Genomic DNA, 20,301 nt, shown 5'->3' on the forward strand with positions numbered 1-20,301 from the left:
ACCCCTCCATTCGTGCTCTCTCTCCTCTCTGTCTCAAATAAATAAATAAAATCTTAAAATAAGTAAATTAGGGGCGCCTGGGTGGCTCAGTCGTTAAGCGTCTGCCTTCAGCTCAGGTCATGATCCCAGGGTCCTGGGATCGAGCCCCGCATCGGGCTCCCTGCTCCATGGGGAGTCTGCTTCTCCCTCTCTCACTTCTCCTGCTTGTGTTCCCACTCTCTCTGTGTCTCTCTGTCAAATAAATGAATAAAATCTTAAAAAAAATAAAATTAAATTAAAAAATAAGGAAATTAAATAAGAAGAGTTCCTATTTATAAGGAACTGAGTAGGGTATAGGGAATCCACAAAGCATGGTACAGTACCCTAAGGCTAGAAAGAGCATGACATCATTACCACCTCTAGACTTGAAGGAGCATTAAGGATGTCCTTCTGGAACTAGAAGAAAGAAAGGTCTGTATGTACAGAATCATCAGACTATCTCTACATATCTTCAGCCTACCCAGGGTGACCACACAGGAAGGAAGCGAGGGGAATAATCTGGACTCCTCTTTCAGGGATTCCCATTACACGACTCCAATTGGAAGCCAAAAGGCAAGGACACCCATGGATGTAACCCATACAGTCAGCCTCCCAGGTCACAAAACAGGGTGCAGCAGGATGGAGAGTGAATCTAGAGGGACAAATGGAAGATGTACTATGGTTTTAAAAAATTAACTTGTGTGTGTTTATGTTTGGTCTCCCCACGTAGATTGTAAACCTCTTGGGGCAGAGACTGCCTTATCCTTCCATGGATTCTCCCATAGCACCTGGGACAGTTTGGCATGACTGAATGAATGAAAGTACCTCAACATTCATAGCCATGCCATAACACATCCATAAACCAAGTTACAAAGCATGATTAAAAAAAAATTATGTTACGCAAAAATCTGCCCTTATGTATCGTACCCAATTCCAGAGTGATTGGTACACAGGGGAACAGAGCACAGCATTACAAAATGACTGGATCAGGTGAAACTCTGACAGCATTTAATATACTCCCAGCTGAATAAAGATTTCAGCTCTCTTTGAATGATTTCATAGGTAGGCGTCAGGCAGCCCAGGCCCTGCTTTTGATTAGATGAAATCAGATCACCCAGCTTGTGGCTTTAAAGTAATAGCTGAGTAACAGATGGTAATTTCCCATCTATTATGCTAAAGCTTCCTTTCCAATGGGTTTCTGTGCATTCTGCTAAGTGACTCTGATTTTCATTTCCCCAACACATTTTTCTTTCCTGAATGCCCTCCCAATATGCCTTGTTTTGACCGTCAATGGCTTAGTACAGTTTGCAAGGATTTGTTTTTCTCTGCTACAGACTGATTCTTTTTATCTCACTTTGATTTGTTAGGAAGGATTTGACCTCCTATCAGTGACAGGAGAGGTGTAGAGGGCTTTTTCTGCAGATTATAAAGAAGAAGCAATTTTATTATAGAATTTGAAGAGTAAGGAAGAGACAGCAGAGGGTTGCCATAAGAAAATCAATCACCCAAGTGTATTGCTGAAGAACGTGTGCCTGGACACATACAAAGAGTCAAAACAAAGAAGCGTTTAAATATAGAGAGCATGTCATTACCTTCTCACCCTGGGGCCATATAGATTGATATACACACGTTAACTTAGTTATCAACGTGAAATCAAAGTGCTATGTTCGCCTCACATGAACACAGGTGGCAAAATAAAATAATAGATTACTGAGTGATACTGGGCTAGTATGACAATTATTCCCCTTGAAGATTACATTTCAATTTTTGTAAGTCTTTATTATTGAGGAATAACATACATAAAGTGCAATCTTAAGAGTATAGTTCAATATACATATATGTGCGTATATGCACATAACTCTCACCAGATCAAAAAGTAGAACATTTCCAGCACTCTAAAAGGTTCCCTTCTGTTCACTTTTAGTCCTACCTCCAAGGGTATCCACTATTCTGACCTCCATCAACACAGATTAATTTTGCCTTTTTTTTTTTTCATTTAAAGGGGATCATACAGTATTTCTATTTTGTGTCCAGTTTATTTTTTGCTCACCACTGTGAGATTCGGCAGTATCGCTGTGTGTATCACTAGATTATTTACTTTCACTGCTGAGGAATATTCTATTGTATGTATACACCACAATGTATTTATTCATTCTATCACTGATGGGCATTTCATTCCTTTGAATAAGACTGAACAAACTGCAAAAAAATACTGAACTAATTGTACTCAGATATAAATCACAGAATAACCTCTTAACAAATTAAGAGATACACTTTCCTCCTCTATGCATATCCAGTGGCAGTTTTGGAAAATGCCTTTCTTTCTCTATGATAGCAACACCTAGTGGCCTAAGAAGGCTATAGGTCTGGATGTGTGCGTTTAGATTTGCAAAGTGACTTTTAGTTGTAATAGACCTCGGATAGCATCTAGATGTCCATTAAAACCACATAACAACGTCTGGGCCCCACTAGAAATCATTTAAATCAGAATCTTTGAAGGTGAGAGCCCACGACTGGTAAGTTATAAAAGCTGTCTTGGCGATTTTAATGTGCAGCCAGGGCTGAGAACTACCAATCTAGAACAGTTTTTGCTGAACATCATAATCCCCTGGAGGGCTTGTTCAAACACAGATTGCTGGACCCCACCCCGAGTGTATTTTAGTGTATCTGGGTGGTGCCCCAAAATTTGCATCTCTAACAAGTTCCCAGGTGATGCTGATGCCACTGGTCCTGGGACCACATGATGAGAACCAATAATCTAGACCAACACTGTTATTTCGCACAAGAAGAAACGTCAGCCTGGGCATGTGAAGTAATTTGCTGGAGTTGTAGAGCCAGTTAGGGACAAAGTTATAATTAGAATGGAGCCTCACAGTCACTCTTCATCTCATCTGATAGAGGTATCACGGGGTATCTCTGAATGTTACATCATCTGAAGTTCATGAAAAGACAGGCTACTTCCCTCCCACCAAAAACAAAACAAGATGTTTAAGGGGTGGGTGAGAGTAACTCTTTTCCATAAACCTATTTGCAAGAACTTAGGCATTCCCAGGAAGTGAGCAGATCACATACTACAGAACCAGGACTTGAGAAGCCAGCAGGGATGGGAAACAGAGTCAGCTTGAACTCTGACCTCTGCTCAGGAAACAATGCATTTGTCCCCTCACTCCTCCCTCCTTCAGCTGCCCTCTAAAGGCCGAGCTGCTTCAACCCAGATGGGCCATGTGGTCATAAGTCACCTGGTCAGGAGTCAGGAGACCTCTTGGCCAATAGTTTGTCTCTCCCACACCTCTCTCAGACCACAAGATTAATCCGTCTTACTATACTTCCCTATGGCTACTAAATCTCACCCATATTTGCCCCTTACTAAAGAATGTTTCCAAATATGGCTGGCTCGTCCCCACCACACCTGAGGTTTAGACAGCTCTGTGCCTAAGGATCTGTTGCACCAGGCTGTCGAGGAGGGTGAGCCCATCCTCCCAGATGTGCTAAACACGCTACAATGACACAATGCACCCAAAGCTTGGACGTTGGCCTGCTGAGCCATTTGGGGCCACCTTCCTGGCTCCATGAACTATCTCAACATGGCAGGAGAGCTTTGTCTAAGGGGCTAGAAAATCAGTATTTTAAATACACATCACAGGTGATTCTAATGTAACCCAGGTAGTTTCTCAAAAACTAAATATAAATTTATCATATGATCCAGAAAGCTCTTTCCCAGGTATGTGTATACCCAAGAAAAATGAAAACGTTTGTTCACGTGAATACACACGAGTGTTCACAACACAATTATTCATAATAGCTATAAAGTAGAATTGAATGAGTAAACAAAATTCATATGTCCATACAATGGGGTGCTATTGAGCAAAAAAAAAAAAAAGAGAGAGAGAATGATGGACTCCTGATACATGTTACAAGATGGATATATGTCAAAAATGTTATGTTAAATGAAAGAAGCCAGACTTAACGACTACCTATTTTATGATTTCACTTCTGTGGAAGGTTCATAACAGGCAACTTTATAGACACAGAAAGATTAGTTGCCTGAAGCTGGGGCGGGATTGGGGAATGACTAAAACTGGCCATGAGAGATCTTTTTGAGGTGATGGCAATGTACTAAAACTGGATTGTGGTGATAATTGCACAATGCTGTAAATTTACCAAATCATAAATCTTACACTTAAAATGGGTGAATTTTATGGTATGTAAATTACATCTCAAAAAAGCTTTTAAAAAGTACAGAGACAAATTTATCACTACGTTGTAGAAAAAACTTTCATAGAATTTTACAGAATTTACAGTACAATGAGGCTGATCGTTTTATCAGTGGTTCCCAACCACTCCCAGGCCAAGAATTCCTTTTTAACAGCCAAAAACAGTGACAGCCTTATATATTCCAATTGAACCTTTGGTATAAATCAAGGAAATACATACTTTGAAGAATACTGTGAATTTGCATTAACTAATCACATTCACTACATATAAAAATAGTAGATAGATGGGGCGCCTGGGTGGCTCAGTCGTTGAGCATCTGCCTTCGGCTCAGGTCATGATCCCAGGGTCCTGGGATCGAGCCCCGCATCAGGCTCCCTGCTCCACGGGAAGCCTGCTTCTCCCTCACCCTCTCCCTCTCCCCCTGCTTGTGTTCCCTCTCTCACTGTGTCTCTCTCTCTGTCAAATAAATAAAATCTTTATTAAAAAAAAAGTAGATAGATATGGAAGACATGTTGTTATTCAGTCTACTGACAGTGCTAAGTGCACCTGTGGATTCATGGGCTTCATGCATAATGGTGGGGTCAGCAGCCCGAGAGTTGAAACTCCCTCAAAATCTTTTTGCCCCCCAATGCAGCATTGAACAAAAAGAGCAAAAATACTACTTCAAGTTCAATTCCATGGTGTGTGTAGTCCTCTCTGTAGTCGATTTACAGCTGGGAAGAACACGATGAACTTCTGGACGACAGGCTTGTCCCATGTGTAGGCAAAATGCACATGACAAGTGGCTCACAGGAGAAGAGGAAGGTCGTATGACTGGAAAAATACAGAAAAGTTGACTGGTTGGATGCCTGTCCAAACCAATAAGGGAGCTGTTTTGTGGATTGCTGTTTTGTCTCCAGTCTATCTCCCAGGGGCCATTTCAGTTGTAACCAATGTGTTCCAACAGTTCTACAATGCAAACCCCCGTATTAAATGATCGTGACCATGCAGAGACAGCACACACACACCACCTCCCACCCCCCCCCACGGAGCTTCTTTCCTCTGGGATTTTCATTTTCTGTAGGACATCCTCAGAACTTTACCAACAGGGGCAGAGCAGTATTAAGTATTTCTGGAACTGCCGATTGAGGACTTCCCATGTATAAATCAAATCACTTAAGAGGATCTGAAACATACTGTTTTCATTGCTAAGAAATGGATTCCAGAAGCATTTCCAAGTTATTTATAAGAAACACTTGTTTGTTTCCATAAGTCTTGTTGTTGTCACTGTCCACTGGCAGTGCACCTGCCTTGTTCAGCTGGCAGCCCCAAGCGTTGCAAAGGCAAGAAACATAGGAGAAACTTCTTTTTAAACAGTGTATAACTGTTCAGTTGTGTTTCCAAATAGTATGTTCAGTATGCTTTTGGGTGACGCATAACAAATACACTATTCTTCCTGTGTTACCAGATGTTCTGGACACTCTGTGGTATGTTAATTATATTTTTTTCCAGAATAACAATTGGATCTCTTGCTTTAGAGTGCTTCACCAGAACACAGACCGAGTATACTATGTGAAAGTGTAAATAACACGGTGTAAAGGTCAGTTTATCTTGTGTTTCCTGACTTTGCGGACATGCTGTAATATCCTCTGCTAACGGATGTCACTTTCGTCCTTTAGGAGACCATCTTTCCTAACCTCACCTGGTCCTGGCAATTTCCTTAGGGCCAATTCATTTCCTATATTGGTCATTTAGGTCATTGTTCCCCATGTTACCATGACTTTTCAAAGAAAAAACTCTTTTACAGATTAAAGAAAATATGTTCCACAAATAAATTTGTGACTAGATTAAAATAAAAATAAAAAGTGGAATAAATAAGGTCATAGTCAATTACACAAAAACTTGTATTTGTAATGTAAACATGCACATTTATAATTTAAATAAAAGTTCAGTGTCATGGAATATGCTTTTCTAATTAACTTTCTCTTCTTAATTCATTATGTAATTTTAAAATAGAAATTTTTTTGATCACTGGATTTATTGAAGTTTCTGAGTTTCTCTGTGTGTGGTATTAATTACAGTTAGCATTGTGCCATTACTCAGTTTTAACAAAGGAATGAAAGGCAGTTTGTAAAGTTGTTATTGTCAGAAATATTGTTTCTAAAGGTTGTTTATTGCACTCTCATTTGTGTATGTTGTCACTGAAGGGCTATCCCTAGCACTCTGACATTTCTTGTACAAATGCTTTCTTTGGAGGGGTCTGCTTCTCCTCTTTCAATGTTAATAGAATTCTATATCTATTCTAATAGAATAGAATCTAATAGAATTCTATATTTAATAGAAATCTATATCTAATAGAATTCAATGTTAATAGAATTTGCTTTTTTTTTCTTTTTCTTAACCCAAGAATTTTCAGTTTACCTACTTCTCACCCCAACAGAGCCTCTTAGGATAATTTGAAAGAAAATCTCAAAACCAAAATTTATAACTTAATATCTATAAACATCATGAATGGAGCACCTACCACAGCCAGGAGCTTCACAGATACTATATTTAATACTTCCAGAAATCTTATACTATAGAAGTCACCATCCTCATTTTACAAATAGGTAAGGTACACACAAGGTAACCTCGCAAAAGTAAAGAAACTGGTCCAGGGTTACACAATGAGTAAGGAGGCAGGGCTAGGATTTAAACATCCTTTTGCCTCCAAGTCACTCTACCTCCTACTCTCCTGAAGTAAAGATTTATGTTGCTTTATTTCAAGGCATGGTTTTGACAGTAGTATACTGTTAAGTGCTTTTAATTTAGAGTTATAATTATTTTCAAATTCAGGTAACATTTACATACAAAAAACTAAGCAAATCCTAAGTGTTCAATTTTATATTTTTCTTTTTTAAGATTTTATTTACTTATTTGAGAGAGGGAGCACGAGCAGGAGGAGGGGCAGAGGCAGAGGGAGAAGCAGGCTCCCCACTGAGCAGGGAGCCCGATGCGGGGCTCTAACCCTGGACCCTGAGATCATGACCTGGGCCAGAGTCAGACACTTAACTGAGCCACCCAGGAGCCCCTGAATTTTATATCTCTATACCCTAGTGTAACCATCACCTAGATCAAGATCCGGTGACTCTTGCATTCCAGAAGGTTCTCTCATGCTCCTTCCTTGTCAGTATCACACCCCCAAAAGTAACCACTATCCTGATGTCTATCACAATAAATTAGTTTTGACCATTTTTGAACTTAGATATAAACAGAATCATAAAACATGTAATCTCATTGTGTTTGGATTCTTTTGCTCATCATATCTGTGAAATTCATCAATGGACAATGTATATACATTTTAAAATGTTACTTGCAACTTAATGCGAATGTTGAGTTCAAAGACTTTTTTTTTTTTAATATGGAACACTTCACAAATTTGCGTGTCATCCTTGTGCAGGGGTCATCCTAATCTCTGTATCACTCTAATTTCTGTATATGACAGACATTTGATTTGCTTTAAAACAATGAAAAAACTTGGGGTGCCTGGCTGACTTAGTCAGTAGAACATGTGACTCTTGATCTCGGGGTTGTAAGTTCAAGCCCCACATTGGGTTTAGAGATTACTTAAAACTAAAAAAAAAAAAAAAAAAAAAAAACTTAAAAAAAATGAAAAATGTTAAGTAGTATTTAATAATATACATTTAAATATTTAATAATAAAATTTAATTTATATACTTCAAATTAATATTTCTAGAGGTTACAGAAAATTCTAAGTCAAATTTTGGTAAAATATTTTATCACTTAGTCAACTTCTGAACACTTAGTTAGTATTTGTATTTTTATAACCAATATATATTTTTAAATCTTCCTCTTTTTTTTTAGAGAGAGTGAGAGCATGCCCGCACAAGGTGGGGGGGAGGGGTAGAGGGAGAGGAAGAGAGAGAATCTCAAGCAGGCTCCCTACTGAGCACAGAGCCTAACACAGGGCTCAATGTCACAACCCTGAGATCATGACCTGAGCTAAAAAACAAGAGTCAGACACTTAACCGACTGAGCCACCCAGGTGTCCCTTAAATCTTCCATATTAGTACAAGTACCAACTGCACATTTTATGATAAAGCACATTCTTCCTTTGAAAGGAACCATTTTTAAGATTATAAAAATTTTTCATTTTTAAGATTATATAGAAATAAAAGGTGCAACTTCATGTGTAATTTTATATAGTAATATCTCTTGAAAGCCTGGTACTTTAATTCCTTAAAAAGTCTTATGTAAGAGATTTGAGAATGCATAATTATTTCCATCTGTATAATTATTGACGGAATTGTGGGACTCATTAATACAGAGCTGAGTATGTAATCTCAGCGTACTCCCATGACTCCATAAGGGTTGCCAGTAAAAACTGCGGGAAATGGTCTTGCAACATTCAATATTACACACAAATCAGAACATCATGAGTGACAAAATTCTATCCCACAAGTTATATGGAGGATATCTATAAACTTTCTATAATAAAAAGAAATGTAGCTTTAGAACAGGGCAATCATTCAGTACACAACTAATGTTACAAGGGAAGGAAAAGACCCAGACAGAGGGAGATAGGAAGGGATAGAGGTGTGTTCAAGTTAACGTTGTTACAAACTTCACTTAAGGGGGAAAAATGTGTAGGAACATGGAATAGGAGTAATTTTGCATGAATGTGATTGAAATAATATAGGCTTTTGAGCCATACAGACTTGGTTTGAATCTTAGGTTTATTACTTTTTTTTAAGATTATTTATTAATTTATTTATTTGACAAAGAGAGAGAGAGAGCACAAGCAGGTGGGTGGCAGTGGGAGAGGGAAAAGCAGACTCCCCGCTGAGTAGGGAGCCTGACGTGGGGCTCGATCTCAGGACCCTGGGATCATGACGTGAGCCAAAGGCAGACACTTAACTGACTAAGCTACCAGGTGCCCCAGGTTTTTTACTTATTATCTTTCTGACTGTGGCAAGTTACTTAACCTCTGAGCTTAGTTTAGTCACCTGAAAACTGAACAACAGTTACTCAGAACATTGCTGTTGATCTTACATGAGATCAAATTCGTACAAAGTACATATAACACAACTTTCTTTTTCTTCTCTTAAAAATTATTACTGTATTAAAAGATAATCACTGCAACGTACCTTCCCAATACAACCTACTGGATATATTCAGAACTGCTTGCAAACACCTATATTCTTTCCATTATGCAAGTAGGCCTCACAGTAAAGCGACATCACCTGCTTAGAAAGATTACAGGTATTATGACTCAAATGTGGAAATCAACAGTCATGGAAGGGATATAAAAAAGTGACTTGAATTCAAAGGCATCAGCAATGAGCACTCTCCAATGATGCCTGAGACCCAACGGTTCTTCAGAAAAAAAGCTCTGAACTGTCTGAAACAACGGAAGATGAAAGCATGATAGAGGACTGTCAGCAGAGTCCTGGTAGGATAATAGTATGAAAAACACTGGAGTTATCCTGTCAGAACACACATGCTATTCTCATGCATACTAACCCTAATATGCAGAACTGGTTCTGGGATCAGATGATTGTATAGGTTCAAAACCTAGACTTAATACTTTTCTGTTGTATGCCAAATTACTTAGCTTTATTTCTCATCTGTTAACCTGGATAATGATCATCTTCACTACACAGAGTCATGATGAACATTCGATGAGCTTATCATGGAAAGGGCGTAAGTTCTGAACAGAATCAGGACACATTCAGCACTTAATCCACATGCCCCTTGCCTTCCAAGATACCCGTTTTTGGTTCTCTTTCTGCTTCTCTGGTCATTCCTTACTCTCCAAAGCCACACAAGCCCAGGGCACAACTCAAGGAGTCCTAGCAGAGAACAGCTGCTGAGAGGCTTAGAGCCAACCAGAGATGTCAGAGGTCACGCAGTGCTGGAGTCTGGCCTTATCCATGTTAAGACCCCAGGAAATACATGCCCAGGAATAAAGACAATACTAGAGAAGTAAAACACAGGAATAAGGAACTCCAGAAATAAATGTGAAACTGTAACAGACCACCCCAGCAAGGCCTAAACCCAAGTTCTGATACGATCAAGTTGATCTGCAGTAATTTGCTTTTTAGAGGAACTCTCTATAATGTATCATCCACAATTTCTAGCATGTAATAAAAATTATTAGATGTGCAAAACAGGAGAAAGTGTCCAATAATTAAGATAAAATAATCAAAAAAAGCAAACAAAAGTGAAAAAGGACTTCAAAATAAATGTGATGAATATGTCAAAGAAAAAAGAGAAAAAGATGCACAAGATAGGCAATATGGAATATTTCAACAGTTATAATCAATAAAAAAAGAATCAAATGGACATTTGAGAACTGCAAAACCCAGCATCTGAAATTAGCAATTTATTAGCTGGGTTTAAAAGCACACTCAACACCTTAATCCTATTTATCTAGAAGACATAATTATTGAACGCAAAGAAAGGCCAACATAGAAAACACACAAACTGGGGACACCTGACTGGCTCAGTCAGTAGAGTATGTCACTCTTGATCTTGGGGTCGTAAATTCAAGCCCCACAGTGGGATAGAGCTTACTTTTAAAAAAAGTGAGAGAGGCGCCTGGGTGGCTCAGTCAGTTAAGCATCCAACTCTTGATTTTGGCTGAGGTCATGATCTCAGGGTTGTGAGATTAAGCCCTGCTCCTCCCTGCCTCTAAAAAAACTAAAATAAAATGTAAAAATTTTTTAAAAATCAAAAAATACACACAACCTGAAGCACATAAAGGAAAAAACAAATGGAAAAAAGAAAGCAGAGCATAAGAAAGACAAGGGACACAGTCAAAAAAATCTAAAGGTATGCGTGAAGTGCTAGAAGGAGAAGAGAAAAGAGAGAAAAACAGCTGTTAAAGAAACAACGGCCAGCAATTCTCCAAGTCTTGTTTAAGGACAGTGACCAACAGATCTGAAGAATTCAGAAAACCTTAAGTCACAAACAAGAATATCACAGTCAAATGGCTGAAAACCAAAGATAAAGAAGAAACCTCTTAAAAGCAGGTTTCACATGATCTGGCCATCCATTACCTCCCTGATGTCTATGACTCTCCAATTTAATCATTCCTTTCCTTCCTTGCTGTTCCTTGAACATACGTGGCAAAATCTTACAATGGTTCCTCTGCCTGGAACATTCTTCCCCAACATGTCTCTCTGGGCACCTCATTTAAAAAATCATAGCCCACTTCCTACCCACTTGTACACACTCATCCCTATGCTATCCAAGCCCTTAGACTCCCAATCACCCAACCATTCCTTATTTTTTCCTATAGAACTTTCACCTTCGAATATAATTTACTTCTTATGTTCAATGCTTATTGTCTGTCTCCAACCACTAAAAAGTTATCTCTGAAAGGATAAGGATCTTTGTTTTGTTCATTGTTGTACCCCACGTATCTTGTACAGTGCCCTTGCACACGTAAGGTGCTCGATGATTATTTGTTGAATGAATGCTATTATTATATTGTTGTCATTATTATTCCAAGCCTTTGTAGTCACCAAATAAGTTCAGGCCATGGAGGACACTCCGTCTAATACAGTTTTCTCTATTTACCTTTGGAACTGCTTTTGATGTGTGCTAGAGTAGTACTATAGTACATTAGTTATAAAACAGACTCTGGGGGGCGCTTGGGTGGCTCAGTCATTAAGCGTCTGCCTTCAGTTCAGGTCATGATCCCAGGGTCCTGGGATTAAGCCCCGCATCGGGCTCCCTGCCCAGCAGGAAGCCTACTTCTCCCTCTTCCACTCCCCCTGCTTGTGTTCCTTCTCTTGCTGTGTCTCTCTCTGTCAAATAAAATCTTAAAAAAAAAAAGACTCTGGCACCAGATAGCATCGATCTGCAAGCTACAGAATTCCATATATATATACCTTCTACATTTCCTAAATACATATATGGAATTTACATATATATTTACATATATAACTTGCACAATGTAGGCAAACAACCAAATTTCTGTCCTCATTACTAATTAACTTTAATTCATTACCAATTAATATATAATCAAATAGTGATAGTAATATCAATTGTATAGTATTCTTATGGGTTCTAAGCATTTCACATATTAATGCATTTAATCCTTTTAACAACCTCATGGAAACCAAGGCACACAAAGATTGATTTGTACCAAGACATACAGCTCGTAAGTGACATGGCAGGATTTAGATCCATGTTGAGTTCCAATGAAAAGAAATTTTTAGATTAGACAAAACAATTCCTAAAAAAAAAATAAACTAAATATAAACAATTAAATTTATGTCTGCTTAAGAAAACAAAACAAAACCTTTCTTAGCACTAAAGACAGAAATACAGATATTAGGATATGTCACTAGGTGATGCTCTTTGTTAAATTTCTCTCCTGAGAAGGTAATCTGCAGAGTTATGATTCATTCAGATGGGAAAGAACTTATGCTAGGACTAATGATTTAGTTGGCTCTTGAACCACAAAAGTTACCTTGTCCAGGAAATAAGTTTATATGCAAAAGGTAAGCCAAATTTTTGGGAAACTTTCTGTAAGATTGTAAACTAAAATACTGAGACTTCCCCAGCAAGAACATGGTACCTCTCTCCATTTATTTTATCTTTCTCCATTTATGTGTCCATTTTCCTCAATGTTTTGATTTTATATTTTTAAACAAAAAATCTGATTAAAAAGGGGTAGAAGGTTTGAAGAGACAGTTTTCCAAAGCCGACATACAGATGGCCAAGAGACACATGAAAAGATGCTGGACATCACTAATCATCAGAGAAATGCAAATCAAAACCACAATGAGAAATCATCTCACACATTGTCAGAATGGCTACTCTCAAAATGACAAGAAACAGCAAGTACTGGTGAGGATGTGGAGAAAAGGGAGCCCTTGTCACTGTTCATGGGAATGTCAGTTGGGGCAACCACTGTGGGAAACAGTATGGAGGTACTTCAAAAACTTAAAAAATAGAAATACTATATGATACAGTAATTCCACCACTGGGTATTTACCCAAAGAAAATAAAAACACTAATTTGAAAAGATATATGCAGCCCTATGTTTATTGCAGCATTACTTACAATAGCCAAGATATGGAAGCAATCTAAGTGTCCATCCATAGATGTGTGTGTGTATATGTATATATATGCATACATATAGATATAAATTACAAAATTAATAAGACAAAGACATACATTACACACTTATCAAACTGAAAGAAATTTAAAGATCAAGTGTTAGAAAGGATACAGAGCACTGGAACTCTTAATATGCTGCAGTAGGGAAAGGAGATAACAATTCTTCTGGAAAGACAGCTTGGCATTATACAGTAATCCTGAAGATGCATATACATATAGCTGGATGGCCTGTATCACTACTAGATATATATCTAACAGAAATATGCACCAAGAAACAAGACGTGTACCAAGAAACACATGTAACAATGCTCACAGCAGTATTCTTTGTAGTAGGAAAATTTTTAAATAACTCAAATGTCCCTCAACATTAGAGAGGAGAAATGAATCGTGGTAAGTAAAGACAATGGAATAAAACACAGTAATAAAACAACAAGCTTTTGGGGCACCCGGGTGGCTCAGTCGTTGAGCATCTGCCTTCGGCTCAGGTCATGATCCCAGAGTCCTGGAATCGAGCCCCACATCAGGCTCTCTGCTCCACGGGGAGCCTGCTTCTCCCTCTCCCACTCCCCCTGCTTGTGTTCCCTCTCTCTCTGTGTCCCTCTGTCAAATAAATAAGTAAAATCTTAAAAAAAAAATTTAAAAATAAAAATAAAATAACAAGCTTTTTATAACAAGCAAGCTTATAAGTAAGGGGGCTTTATTCTGTGGGCCATTTACTTGAGATCAATCTACAAAAAGGTACTTAATGAGGACCAATTTTTGAGGCTAGCCCTGATTTTTCCATGAGATAGTTCTTACACAACCAACAATTCTGAATCTTGTTTAGTTTGATATTAGGTAGTATACTTTTCTAAATAATTCCCATGAACTGCAATATGATACCCTAATACTCATTTTGGCAGGTATTCTAGCATATGCTACTTAAAAATTCATTATAAGAAAACTCTGGATGAAAGTTTTATAATTATCCAAGTATCATGCATAATTTATATTGTCCTTGTGTGAATTTTGCCTGTTTTCTAGAGGTTTTTGCTATTTTTCTTATTAGGATTTCATAATATTTTTGTGTAAAACTGTCAAAAGTCAAAAGTCATTCAGAATTTCGTATTTTCAAACTGACTTTTAATATATTAATTCACTTGATTGTCTTTTGTGTCATCTAAGTCAATATCAAAATCTAAGTCATCATCACTTTCTTCTTCATTTCTTCTGCAACTTCTATGGGTGGAACGTAGATTACTTTCAGGATTTCCTGTCTTTTCTGATTCTTTATTAAACCTAAAAATGAAAAAAAAAACTTCTATTTATTTCTCAGGCTTTTGTTATTTACCCGTAGATTGAAAAGAACTTTATACTATATTTCCTGATTAATAGGAGTCTCGTAAAATAAGTATAGAGAAAAAGATCCTTGAAGACTAACTTCAGTCAAGATCCAACCAATTATAATACTGTGGTCAATAAAGTAGGCTCAAAGAAATTAATACATGATGTCCATTCAAGAAAAGTAGTTGCATAATGAGTAAATTCTTCTGTGATGATTGATGGATGTGAACTTCATGGATAAATATTTTAATTTCCTAAAAATATGAAGTTTTATTTTTACTATAATGATAGAAAAATGTAATGAATAATTAAGACTTTTTCCTGTTAGGTAGAAAAAAGAAGTCTAAGTCAGTGTGATATACTGCACCTTAAGACTCTCAGAGCTGCCAGATGTTTCCTCAAAAGAAAATCCACATATCAATTACTAAAAGAATAAATCCCAAACATTTAAAAAAAAAATACTCACGGAATAACAATGTCTTCTTTCTTTCCACATTTTGCACAAACTTCAAGTTCACAGGCACATGGTCTACACATTATGTGATAAGAATCCTTCACTGACTTTTGTAAACACTTAACACTAAAAGTGAGGGAAAAAAATCAAGCATTATTTTTGACTGATTGACTAAGATTTATTTGATGAAACCAAATAAACATAGGGCTGCTCTACCAACTGAGCCAGGCAGGCACCCCAGATTTCTCTACTTTCTTAAAGCTTTTAAAAATGTCATCTGCAAATAGTGACAGTTTTACTTCTTCCTTTCCTATTTAGATGCCTTTTATTTCTTTTTCATGCCTAATTACTCTGGCTACGACTTTCAGTACTATGTTGAATCAAAGTGGCAAGAATGGGCATCTCGTCTTGTTCCTGATCTTAAAGGAAAAGCTTCCAGTTTTTCATTGCTGAGTATAATGTTAGCTGTGGGTCTGTCATCTATGGCCTTTGCTATGTTGAGGTATATTTCCTCTATACCCTGTTTGTTGAGAGTTTTTATCATAAACAGATGTTGAATTTTTTTGTCTAATGCTTTTTCTGCATCTACTGAGAGTTGAAGTTGGCTTGCTAATATTTTGTTGAGGATTTTGCATCTACGTGCATCAGGGATACAGGCCAGCAATTTTCTTTTCTTCTGGCATCCTTGTCTGGTTTTGATATCAGGGTGATGTTGGCCTCATAAAATGAGTTTGGAAGTGTTCCCTTCTTTTCCTTATTTTGGAATAATTTGAGAATAACTGGTATTAATTCTTTAAATGTTGGCAGAATTTACCCATGAGACTGTCTGGTCCTGGACTTTTGTTTTGGAAGAGGTTTTAACTATTAATTCAATCTTACTAGTAATTAGTCTGTTCAGATTTTCTATTTCTTTAAGTTTCAGTCTTGGTAAGTTGTATGTTTCTAGGAAATTATCCATTTTTCCAATTTGTTGGCATACATTTGTTCATATGGTCTCTTAGGATCCTTTGTATTTCTGTGGTATCAGTTGTAACTTCTCCTCTTTTACTTCTGATTTTATTTGAGTCTTTTCTCTTTTATACTTGGTGAGTCTAACTCAAGATTTGTCAATTTTATTTTATCTTTTCAAAGAACAAGTTCTCTTTCTTTTTTGCTTTGATCTTTGTTATTTCCTTCCTTCTACTAAGTTTAGGCTTCACTTGTTCTTTTTCTAGTTCCTTGAGATGTTAAATTAGATTAAGATTTTTCTTCTCTTGGGTGCCTGGGTGGCTCAGTCATTAAGTGTCTGCCTTGAGCACAGGTCAGGATCCCAGGGTCCTGGGATTGAGTCCCACATCAGGCTCCCTGCTCTGCGGGGAGCCTACTTCTCCCTCCCCCACTCCCCCCGCTTGTGTTCCCTCTCTCGCTGTGTCTCTCTCTGTCAAATAAATAAATAAAATCTTAAAAAAAAAAAGATTTTTCTTCTTTTGATGTAAGCATTTATTGCCATGAACTTTCCTCTTATACCTACTTCTGTTGCATCTTATAAGTTATGGTGTGTTCTATTTCCATTTTCACTTCCTTAAAGTCTTTTTTTTTTTTTTAATTTCTCTTTTGATTTCTTATTTTGCCCATTGGTTGTTCAGTAGCATGTTGTTTACGTTCCACAAATTAGTGAGTTTTCCACTTTCGTACCTGCAATTTATATCTACTTTTATAGCACTATGGTTGAAAAAGATGCTTGATATTATTTCAGTCTTCTTAAGTTTTTAAAATTTGTTTTGTGGCCTAACATATGAACTATCCTGAAGAGTATTCCATGTGTAATTGAGAAGAAAGTGTATTCTGGGGGCACCTGGGTGGCTCAGTCGTTAAGTGTCTGCCTTCAGCTCAGGTCATGATCCCAGGGTCCTGGGATCAAGCCCCGCATTGGGCTCCCTGCTCAGCGGGAAGCCTGCTACTCCCTCTCCCACTCCCCCTGCTTGTGTCCCCTCCCTCACTGTGTCTCTCTCTGTCAAATAAATAAAATCTTGAAAGAAAGAAAGAAAAGAAAGAAAGAAAGAAAGAAAGAAAGAAAGAAAGAAAGAAAGAAAGAAAGAAAGAAAGAAAGAAAGAAAGAAAGAAAGAAAGAAAGAAAGAAAGAAAGAGAAAGAAAGAAAGAAAGAAAGAAAGAAAGAAAGAAAGAAAGAAAGAAAGAAAGAGAAAGAAAGAAAGAAAGAAAGAAAGAAAGAAAGAAAGGAAAGAAAGAAAGAAAGAAAGAAAGAAAGAAAGAAAGAAAGGAAGAAGAAAGAGAAGGAAGAAGAAGAGGAAGAAAGAGAAGAAAGAAAGAAAGAAAGAAAGAAAGAAAGAAAGAAAGAAAGAAAGAAAGAAAGAAAGAAAGAAAGAAAGAAAGAAAGAAAGAAAGAAAGAAAGAAAGAAAGAAAGAAAGAAATTGTATTCTGTTGTTTTGGGATGGAATATTCTGTACATATTTGTATAATATTGTTAAAATGTTCACACTACCCAAAGTAATATACAGATTCAATGCAATGCCTATCAAAATTCCAATGACATTTCTCACAAAAATAGAACAATCCTCAACTTTATATGGAACCAAAAAAGACCCCAAAGAGTCAAAGCAATCCTGAGAAAGCACAATGCTGGAGATGTCACACATCTTGGTTTCAAACTACATTACAAAGCTATAATAATCAAAACAGTATGGTACAGACATGAAAACAAACATGTAGATCATTAGAACAGAACTGATAGCCCAGAAATAAAACCACATATATATGGTCAATTAATTTACAACAAAGGGGCCAAGAACAAACAACAGGGAAAGAGCAGTCTCTTCAATAAATAGGGCTGGGAAAACTGGACAGCCACATGCAAAAAAATGAAACTGGACCCCTATCTTACACCATACACAAAAATTCACTCAAAATGGATTAAAGACTTGAATGTAAGACCAAAAATTATAAAATTTCTAGAAGAAAACATGGGCAATAAGCTCCTTAATAGAGGTCTTAGCAATAATTTTTTGGATTTAAGACTAAAAGTAAAGCAGAAAAATAAAAAATGAATAAGTGGCACTACATCAAACTAAAAAGCTTCTGCACAGCAAAGAAAACTATCAAAATGAAAAGGTAACCTACTAAATCGGAGAAAATATTTACAAATCATACATACTATCTGAGAAGGAGTTAATAGCCAAAACATAATGAACTCACACAACTCAATAGCAAAAACACAATCTGATTATAAATGGGAAAAGAATCTCAATAGACACTTTTCCAAAAAAGATGGCCAACAGATATATGAAAAAAATGCACAACATCATTAATTACCAGGGAAATGCAAATCAAAACCACAATGAGATATCCCCCATACGTGTTAGAATGATTGTTATCAAAAAGACAAGAAATAAGTGTTAGTGAGGATGTGGACTAAAGGGAACTCTTGTGCACTGTTGGCGGGAATGTAAATTAGTGCAGCCACTATATAAAGCAATATGGAGGTTCCTCAAAAAGGCAAAACTAGAAATACCATATGATCTACTAACTCCACTTCTGGGTATTTATCTTCAGAAAATAAAAACACTAACTTGGAAAGATACACGTGCCCCCAGGTTAACTGCAGTATTTGCAATAGCCAGGAAATGGAAACCACTTATGGGCATCTGGTTGGCTGTCAGTAGAGCATGCAACTCTTAATCTTGGGTCATGAGTTTGAGCCCCACATTGGGCATAGAGATTACTTAAAAAAAAAAAAAGAAATGGAAATAACGTATGATTCTACTGAGGAATGAATGAATGAAGAAAATGTGGTAAAATATACAATGGAATATTATTCAGACATAAAAAAGAAGGAAATCAAAAGGTACAAACTTCCAGTTATAAAATAAAGTCATGGGGAAGTAATGTACAGCATAACAACCCCAGTTAATATTAACTGTACTGCATACTCGAAAGTTGCCAAAAGAGTGGGGGCACCTGGGTGGCTCAGTTGGTTAAGCGGCTGCCTTCGGCTCAGGTCATGATCCTGGAGTCCCAGGATCGAGTCCCACATCAGGCTCCCTGCTCAGCGGGAAGTCTGCTTCTCCCTCTGACCCTCTTCCCTCTCGTGCTATCTCTCATTCTCTCTCTCTCAAATAAATAAATAAAATCTTTAAAAAAAAAAGAAAAAGAAAGTTGCCGAGAGCAAATCTTAAACATTCTCATCACAAGAAAAAACAAATTTTGTAACTATGTATGGTGACTAATGTTAACTAGACTTATTGTGGTGATCATTTTGCAATGTATGCAAATATCAAATCATCATATTGTACAACTATAATTAACATAATGTTATAGGTCAATTATACCCGAATTTTAAAAAATTTAAAACTTGTGTACATCAAAGGACATTATTAATATAGGGGAAAAAAAAGAAAACCTCGCTGAATGGCAGAAAATATTTGCAAATATAGTAATAGATTTGTATCTAGAATACACAAAGAACCCTTTTCTTTTTAAGATTTTATTTGTTTATTTGAGAGAGAGACAGTGACAGAGATAGCAAGAGAGAGCACAAGCTGGGAGAGGGAGAGGCAGGCTCTCGCTGAGCAGGGAGCCGAACTTGGGGCTCGATCCCAGAACCCTGAGATCATGACCTGAGCCGAAGGCAGATGCTTAACCAACTGAGCCACCCAGGCGCCCCTACATAAAAAACTCATAACTCAATAATAAAAACACAAATAACTCCAAAATAAGCAAAGGATTTGAATAGACATTTTACCAAAAAAAGATATATAAATGGACAATAAGCACATGAAAAGATGCTCAACATCACTAGACATCAGGGAAATGCAAATCAAAACTGCAATGACATCCACCTCATAGCACTAGAATATTATCATAAAGAAGGATAATAACAAGTGTCAGTAAGATGTGGAGAAGGGGGCACCTGGGTGGCTCAGTCAGTTAAGCATCTGCTTTCAGCTCAGGTCATGATCCCAGGGTCCTCGGACTGAGCCCCGCTTTGGGCTCCCTCCTTGGCGGGAAGCCTGCTTCTCCCTCTCCCACTCCCCCTGCTGGTGTTCCCTCTCTTGCTGTGTCTCTCTCTGTCAAAAAAATAAAATCTTTAAAAAGAAAAAAAGAATGTGGAGAAGCTGGAACCTTCATATTGCTGGTGGTAATAAAAAAGTATGGTCACTGGGGTGCCTGGGTGGCTCAGTC

At 37.3% G+C, this 20,301-nt stretch overlaps 1 protein-coding gene and 1 pseudogene across 3 annotated transcripts in view; both read right to left on the reverse strand.

The window, feature by feature from the left end:
* Nucleotides 1-4,718: 4,718 nt before the first annotated feature.
* C13H9orf85 (chromosome 13 C9orf85 homolog) overlaps nucleotides 4,719-20,301 on the reverse strand; it is a 78,343-nt gene continuing 62,760 nt past the window's right edge. Inside the window, exons 3-4 of one of the 3 annotated variants that reach the window (XM_027615778.2) lie at nucleotides 15,137-15,250; nucleotides 13,942-14,625 (exon numbers count right to left, since the gene is read on the reverse strand). In XM_027615778.2, the coding sequence (XP_027471579.1) occupies nucleotides 14,478-14,625; nucleotides 15,137-15,250 (262 nt within the window). In that variant the 3' untranslated portion in view covers nucleotides 13,942-14,477. Of the gene's footprint in view, nucleotides 5,047-13,941; nucleotides 14,626-15,136; nucleotides 15,251-20,301 lie in introns of those variants that run through there. The other 2 variants (XM_035723670.1, XM_027615779.2) reach the window with 2 other exon arrangements.
* On the reverse strand, nucleotides 7,607-7,698 carry LOC113935180 (annotated as a pseudogene).

This window comes from Zalophus californianus, chromosome 13 (genome assembly GCF_009762305.2).
Source record: "Zalophus californianus isolate mZalCal1 chromosome 13, mZalCal1.pri.v2, whole genome shotgun sequence".
Classification (NCBI taxonomy): Eukaryota; Metazoa; Chordata; class Mammalia; order Carnivora; family Otariidae; genus Zalophus; species Zalophus californianus.